This window comes from Chionomys nivalis, chromosome 7, assembly GCF_950005125.1.
Source record: "Chionomys nivalis chromosome 7, mChiNiv1.1, whole genome shotgun sequence".
NCBI classification, from domain to species: domain Eukaryota; kingdom Metazoa; phylum Chordata; class Mammalia; order Rodentia; family Cricetidae; genus Chionomys; species Chionomys nivalis.
The window spans coordinates 55,094,793-55,103,079 of record NC_080092.1 but is presented as its reverse complement, the minus strand read 5'-3'; the positions used below and the strand labels follow the sequence as shown (position 1 = coordinate 55,103,079).

The following is an 8,287-nucleotide window of genomic DNA, read 5'->3' as shown; positions in this document are numbered from 1 at the left end:
GACTACACACTGTAGACACTGTGCCCCCCCCTCAGAAGCACTAATAAATTTAGCTCCAATATTACCCTGTCATCTTTACAGCTTGAAATTCCTTTTTTTTCAGGAGCCTTCTGATGGTCCGAGAATGCGACTCAGGGAATACACTAATTTCAATATTATTTCTGCTCCCTTGGGCAGAGTGTAGCACTGGGTACAGTTGTCACTAACCTACTTTACCAGAAGAGTGGAGTTGGGAGTATAAGCATGGACTTTAACATGGACAAAATTGGACTGATACTCTGTGTTCTACATGTGTCATGGGATGAGTTCACGGTAGCTTATGCTTTAAAGATTAGAGATCACTGTTTGCATGCACATTTTATCTATTATACTTGTTCACTGCTTGGCTTGTAAGCATGTGTGAACAAAGGCCCGTGACAACATATGGCAATTTCTTCACAGTCTTGGAATACAAAATGCATCAATAGCTCTTAATGCATATGATATAAATGGATGAAAGTACTAGTTTGTGATTATGGTTAGAGATAACTAGACCTGGCATTATTTATCTATCCCAATAAATCTCAAGGGAACCAAGTCTGGGAGAGTACTTTTGTGTTTTCTTTACATTCAATATACTTCTTTTTTTTATTATTAATTTATTTAATTATTAAAGATTTCTGCCTCTTCCCCGCCACCACCTCCCATTCCCTCCCCCTCTCCCAATCAAGTCTTCCTTCCTCCTCAGCCCAAAGATCAAGCAGGTTTCTCTGCCCTGTGGGAGGTCCAAGGACCACCCACCTCCATCCAGGTCTATTAAGGTGAGCATCCAAACTACCTGGGCTCCCACAAAGCCATTACGTGCAATAGGATCAAGAACCCATTGCCATTGTTCTTCAGTTCTCAGTAGTCCTCATTGTCCATTATGTTCAGCGAGACCGGTTTTGTCCCATGCTTTTTCAGACCCCGGCCAGCTGGCCTTGGTGAGTTCCCAATAGAACATCCCCATTGCCTCAGTGTGTGGGTGCACCCCTCGCAGTCCTGAGTTCCTTGCTCGTGCTCACTCTGGCCTGGAGGGATGGCTCAGCCGTTAAAGGCTAGGCTCACAACCAAAAATACATTCAATATACTTCTAACGTTCACCAGAATCCATAAAATCTTACTAAAATTATAGCAATCATATTTATTATATTTACAAATAATTATGTGTTTTAATTACTTTAATGGAACTTTTGGTTAATTAAAATGTAAAAGGAAGGTACAAGACTAAAGACTTGGGTGTCTTGTAAGAAGTGAGAAAGTTTGAAGTAGTGGCACACACCTTTGTCCCCAGCACTTGAAACGGTAGACAAGATGACCTTGAGTTTAAGGCCACTGTAGGCTAAATTGAGAATTTGGGGCTATCCTAAGATACTTAGTAAGATTATAATATCATTTATAAATACTTTTAGTTTTAGCCTCTGATCATTTATAGCAACTTGAAAAAAATACTTGTTCTTTTGGTCTCTCCTGATCTTTTTTTTATCTACTGTAGCTGCTTTGATTTTGGTATTTGGGTTATTAATGACTATCTCTAGAGCAGTGCTGTTTAATGCTCTGTGGATAAGATTCTTCAATGCTGATCTGAAATGACTGACTTGAATTTGATATTGGGGCTTGTGAGAGGTACCCTAAGATTTCCTGACCAGGGGTTATCTTGTTTTCCATTACTGATCTGCACTTACCAGTCCAGTGCCAGCCTTTGCCATATCCTCTGTGTTCTCCAGAAGGCTGGTACTTCTGTTTGGATTATCTCTAGAAAAAACACTGTTTATAGGAATCATTTGCCTTCAATCCCCCTTTAAATAACTTTGCTTTCAAAATTAAAATATCTGACTTATTGATTTTTCTTAAAACTTAGAAGTTACTTCTATCAGAGTAACATCATAGGCATGATGTCCAATATCAGTTATTTTTCTAACCCATTCATCTATGGGTACACTGGTCTTGCCTTTAGAGATTATTAATTTTTCAGTCAGATTTAGCATTTTTGAAAAACAAAGAATTTATTAATTCTTTTCTAGCTTCTGAATCTGATACTCTTCTATTTACAGCTAAAGTCAATCTTCATTAATCAGTGAATGCTTTCTTTGGACCTTGTATAATTTCAGTAAATGGTTCAGATCTTTCTCCTATCTACCTTATCCCAAACACTTAAAGATGCTATGTGACCCAATCATCATAGTCAACCTGTGTTTGTATCTCAACATATTGACCTTCACCTAGAAACTAATCTTGGGAAATAATGATACCTGTAGCCCCATTTCTCTATTCTCTATCTTCATTCCTTCAACCATGATCCCTGGCTGCAGTAGGGTCATAGAAGAGTTTTGGTGAGGATCCAGTGACAACGGTGTGCCAGAAACTAGAAGCCTTGAACCAGACCCATTGGTCTGGTCATTACTCATTGTAATAACATTTGCTATGTTCCCACTGCCATGAGGTGCTGGAGAGGTGGGAAAGATGGAAACGTGAAGAGGTTTTGTTTTGTTTTATTCTCGTGTGTGTTGGTTTGTTTTATTTTGATTTTTTAAAATTTTCTTCTAGAGGGGGCTCTGCAGAGGTGAGAGGAGAATATGGGGGGACTGGGAGATGAGCAGAACTGGGGTACATGCTGTGAAATTCCCAAAAACTCAATAAAAAAATTCTGTTTTAAAAAAAGAGAAAGGAATGAGCACCTGCTGAACATAGGCTTTTTTTTAAAATTATTAAATGTGTGTAAGTGTTTGCCTACATATACGGGTGTATACCACACAAGTACCAGGTGCCCACAGAGGCCAGAAGAAAGTGTTAAATCCATTAGAACTGGAGTTCAGATGTTTGTGAGCCACAGTATGGGTACTGGGAACTGAACATTGGTTCTTTGTAAGAGCAGCCAGTGTCCCTAACCACTGAGTCATCTTGCAACCCTTAAAATTCACATTTTTGTACTTACCAGTTTGTTGCTAATGTTTAACAAAACTGTATTGTGTGGGGGCCATTCAGGAAAAACAAGAGATTCCTCTTTTGCCTGCTGTACCACCAATGGTGCTATGATGTGTCTACATGAAGGAAACGAGGGAAGATCTAGCTCTGTGTTAGGAATTGTGTCAGTGTGAGCTTAGCAGTCAGGGGGATTGGAGCTGTCATGAGACTCCAGAAATTCTCAAATGTCCTTTGTGATTTTCTCTTTGGCACTTACTATTTTTCTACAGGAAATATATCTAGTTCTATTTGATCTTGTTAGATTGACCCATAAAAACAGAATTCACCTTGTATTCATTCTGGGATTCAGCTTGTTAGAATTTTGCTAAGGAGTTCCTATGTATTATTATGTTGTTTTGTATAAATTTGAAAATAGTTAATAATTTATTTTGGGGTGTTTATGTGTATATGTGCACACTTGTGTATAGGTGCACATTCAGTCATGGAGAACTGGGGTTAAAGTTTAATGTTTTCCTCTTCCACTCTCGACATTATTTTCTTTTTAAAGTGTCTGTTCACTTTTTTAAAAAAAAATATTAATTTATCCATTTTATGTGTCAGTGTTCTATCTGCATGTATGCTTACATGCCAGCAGAGGGCATCAGACCCCATTATAGTAGGTTGTAAACTGCCATGTGGTTGCTGGGAATTGAACTCAGGACCTCTGGAAGAAGCCTGTGTTCTTAACCATGGAGCCATCTCTCCAGCCCTCACGTTATTTTCTAAGAAAAGCTTTTTCTTTGAACCCAGAGCTCACTGATTTGCCATCCATTCCCAGGCATCCTCTCAATCACACCTCCTCAGTTCTTGGATTACAGATCGTGCAGCTATACCCAGCTTTTTTACATGAGTTTTGGGGATCCAAATGCAGACCCTCCTGCATGTGAAGCATTTTAATCACCCTGTCCTGGAAATTCCCTAAATAAAAGGCCTTTTTTTTTCTTTTCTTTTTGGTTTTTTGAGACAGGGTTTCTCTGTAGCTTTGGAGCCTGTCCTGGAACTCATTCTTATAGACCAGGCTATCCTCAAACTCATAGAGATCTGCCTTAAATGTGTGCGCTACCACCACCTGGCTTAATAAAGTATCTTTTCTTTCCCATCAGTTGGTCAGTCACTCATATTTGTATTCATTCATAACAAAATCGTTAGATCACTCCCAGTTTGGTGCATTAAAGTCCTGCAAACATGAGAAACATCATCTTTAGTCATCTAAAGATCAGGTTTTGAAGTGTGACTCATCTGTAGAAGATGATAATTTTATATTTTATATTTTCTGCATAATTAGCAAGGCAGCTTGTGCACTGTTAGATGTACTCTGTCTATTTCTCCATGGTGTTACCATGTTTGGAAATGAGAATGATAAATAGTTACTAATATTTTGAAAAAGTTTTCCCATCTTATCAATGGGAGGATCTATTGATGGTATATCGGATTTCCACCATAGTTCTCTAGTGACCTCTGAATTAACTTCCCTCTTCTGGGAATATCAGCCATGTGATTAGGACAGGTAGCTGACTCTTACCTTTTCTGGGCCACATTGGAGGAAGGTGGTCACATTATTTTCTATACTGTTCTTTCCCTTTGATTTATATGAAGGCCAAGTATTTGATCACTACATTTCAGATTATACTGAATTAAACTTGCAGTTTGTTATCTTAATCATATAAGAACTTTTGTGACTTAAATGATAACAATTCTGCTAGTTACTGTCATCTGAATGAGACTTTGGTAAGAGTATCCTTAGGAACAGTCTGATCTAATTAAATATGAATGTAGAATAGAAATCCAGCACAGTTTTTTTTGTTTTGTTTTGTTTTTGTTTTTGTTTTGTTTTTTTAAATTAAGGATGGAGTACCGGGCAAGATGAAAAATTTCTGCAGTTTCATTACTTAGAAAATGGGGGAGGAAGATGGGGAGTTCAAAGCCAGCCTAGCTACTTATGAGACCATGTCTCAAGAAACAAAACAAAACAAAAAAGACATAAGGGTAAGTAAATTGTGTGCAACATGGTAACCTCTGATCATTATTAGATTAAACTTCAGAAACTAATATTTATATTTCTCATACCGATATTACATACTCATGTCCCCATTCATATTTACGTGATGTGATTTACATGAGCGAGACTGTGAAGATACAGTCACATGTTAGGACAGGTTTTATGCACACAGGCTTGCAAGGCTAGTAGATAGACAAAATATCATGCAGTGATCTGCAGTCTTTGAAGCATGAGCTACTATGACTACAGCCTGTGGCATAGGCAGGACAGATAGCATTAGTCTGATTTTGACGTGTTAAAGTCAATGCTTACACAAGTTTGCATTCCCACCAACAATGGATGAATGCTCTCCTTATTCCACATCCTCTCCAGCATAGGCTATCATTGGTGTTTTTTATTTTAGCTATTCTGACAGGTGTAAGATGCTATCTCAGAGTTGTTTTGATTTGCATTTCCCTGATCGCTAAGGAGGTTGAGTGTGACCTTAAGTGTCCTTTGGTCACTTGAGAATTCTCTGTTCAGTTCAGTACCCCATTTTTTAATTTGGTTAATTAGAGTTTTAATGTCTAGTTTCTTGAGTTCTTTATATATTTTGGAGCGGTTTCTCAGGAAACTGGGAGTCAACCTACCTCAGGACCCAGCAATTCCACTCTTGGGAATATAGCCAAGAGATGCCCAATCATACTACAAAAGCATTTGTTCAACTATGTTCATAGCAGCATTATTTGTAATAGCCAGAACCTGGAAACAACCAAGGTGCCCCTCAATAGAAGAATGGATAAAGAAGGTGTGGCACATATACACTTTAGAGTTCTACTCAGCGGTAAAAAAACAATGACATCTTGAATTTTGCATGCAAATGGATGGAAATAGAAAACACTATCCTGAGTGAGGTAACCCAGACCCAAAAAGATGAATTTGATATGCACTCACTCATAATTGGATTCTAGCCATAAATAAAGGACATTGAGCCTATAATTCGTGATTCTAGAGAAGCTAAATAAGAAGGTGAACCTAAGGAATAACATATAGTTATCCTCATGGATATTGGAAGTGAACAAAATTGCCGGACAGGGTTTGGGAGCACGGGGGTGAGGGTGGGGTGGGGATAAGGGGAAATGGGGAGAGAGAAGGGAGAAGGGGAGGATTGGGGAGAGCTTGAGGGAATGGGATGGTTGGGATGGAGGAGGGGTGGATGTGGGAGCAGGGAAGTAGATATCTTAATTAAGGGAGCCATTTTAATGTTGGCAAGAGACTTGACTCTGAAGGGGTTCCCAGGTGTCCAAGGAGACGCCCCCAGCTTGTTCCTTGGGCAGCAGAGGAGAGGGTACCTGAACTGGCCTTATCCTATAGCCTCACTGATGAATATCTTGCATATCACCATAGAACCTTCATATGGCGATAGATGGAGATAGAGACAGAGACCCACATTGGAGCACTGGACTGAGCTCCCAAGGTCCATATGAAGAGCAGAAGGAGGGAGAACATGAGCAAGGAAGTCAGGGCCACGAGGGGTGTGTCCACCCATGGAGAGAGCAGGACTGATCTAATGGGAGATCACCAAGGCCAGTTGGACTGGAACTGATGGAGCACGTGATAAAACTGGACTCTCTGAATGTGGCTGACAGTGGAGGCTGATGGAGAAGCCAAGGACAATGGCACTGGGTTTTGATTCTACTGCATGGACGGTCTTTGTGGGAGCCTAGTCTGTTTGGATGCTCACCTTCCTGGACCTGGGGGAAACAGGGAGGACCTTGGATTTCCTATAGGGTAGGGAACCCTGACTGCTCCTTGGACTGGAGAGGGAGGGGGAGGGGAAGTGGGTGGAGGGGAGAGAAGTGGGAGGAGGGAAGGAGGTGGAAATTTTCAATAAAAAATAAATAAAATTTAAAGTCAATGCTTAGACTTCTCCAGAGACCTGCTGGTCAGTAGACTGTGAGACCTGAACCCAGAGTCTTGTGCTGCAACGCTCGTCACGGGAGCAGAAATGTAAAGAAATCAGTTGCCCCCTCAGGCTATCAGAAGGCTATTGGAAAAAAATTTCAAGGTGGAAAGATGACAGGCAACTCCTGCAGGGGTGATATTGGAGCTGGATTTTCTAGTGCTTCTGACTGGGGACCACAGTGTCTGCAGTGGGAGGTCTTACATGGGGGATGAGGAGGCACTGTGACAGAAGAGTCTCCTCAGAGCAGCCTTCATGTCCCGGTTCCGCAGGCTGTATATGAAAGGGTTCAGCATTGGGGTCACTGCCGTATACATTACAGTTATTAATGAATGCTTCAGATTGTAACTGTTCAGGGGACGGAAATACATGCCCATGACTGTTCCATAATACAAAGACACCACTGTCAGGTGAGAGCCACAGGTAGACAAGGCCTTGAGGAAGCCCTTGGTGGATGGAACACTTAAAACTGTGGAAAAGACCCGGACGTAGGAGATGACAATGCACAGCAGTGGCACAGAGAAAACCCCCACCCCAAGGTACATCATCTTCACATTGAAACGAATGTCAGAACAGGACAGCTGGAGCAAAGGAGTAATGTCACAGTAGAAGTTGGCCACATCCTTGTTGCCACAGAAGGACAAGCTAGCTGTGAGTATGGTGTGGGGCAGTGCATTGGCGTTTCCAACCACCCAGGACCCAGCAACCAGCAGGATACAAGGCCGTGGGCTCATGATTGCTGCATAATGAAGTGGGCGGCTGATGGCCACAGCTCGGTCATATGCCATTGCAGCTAGTATATAGCTGTCTGTGTTTCCCAGTGCTATCATGAAATACATCTGTGCCAGGCATCCTCCAAAGGAGATGGCTTTGCTGCCCAGTATATGGTTGGCCAACATCTTGGGGATAGTTACAGAGGAGAAGAAGATGTCAACAAGGGAGAGGTTGGCAAGGAAGAAATACATGGGGTTATGAAGGCGACTGTCAGAACGTATGGCTAGGATGATGAGCATGTTTCCAATCACTGTGATTGGGTAAATGAACAGGAAGAGGATGAAAAAGAAATCTTCCTGCTCCCGCTGCCTGGTAACTCCCAGGAGAGTGAAATCTGTGGTAAAAGACTTGTTTTCTTCTCTCATGGCTCCTTCAACATGAAATTGGACAGGAACCCAGAACCATTATTACAGTTATTATCTATATGTTACCACTCCCCGTATCCAACGGTTCTCTCTCTCTATAGACCTGAGTTCTTGAAATTCAGAACCACGAAGATTGAGGAAATCCTTGTTGGTCCATGACAAAGGTGGTCATTTACTCCTGAAGACTCTCATCTAAGTAGTGAGTGAGCAGCTCTGAGTTGCATT

General features: G+C 41.2%; 1 protein-coding gene across 1 annotated transcript; it reads right to left on the bottom strand.

The window, feature by feature from the left end:
• Window positions 1-7,123: 7,123 nt before the first annotated feature.
• Window positions 7,124-8,062, bottom strand: LOC130878478 (olfactory receptor 1A1). The gene has a single exon (XM_057776469.1). It carries the CDS (start codon window positions 8,060-8,062, stop codon window positions 7,124-7,126), a length of 939 nt encoding a protein of 312 aa, XP_057632452.1.
• Window positions 8,063-8,287: the final 225 nt, after the last annotated feature.

What these genes read in the sequence shown, in the direction of transcription:
- LOC130878478 (XM_057776469.1), bottom strand. Translation starts at nt 8,062, where the DNA reads ATGAGAGAAGAAAACAAGTCTTTTACCACAGATTTCACTCTCCTGGGA.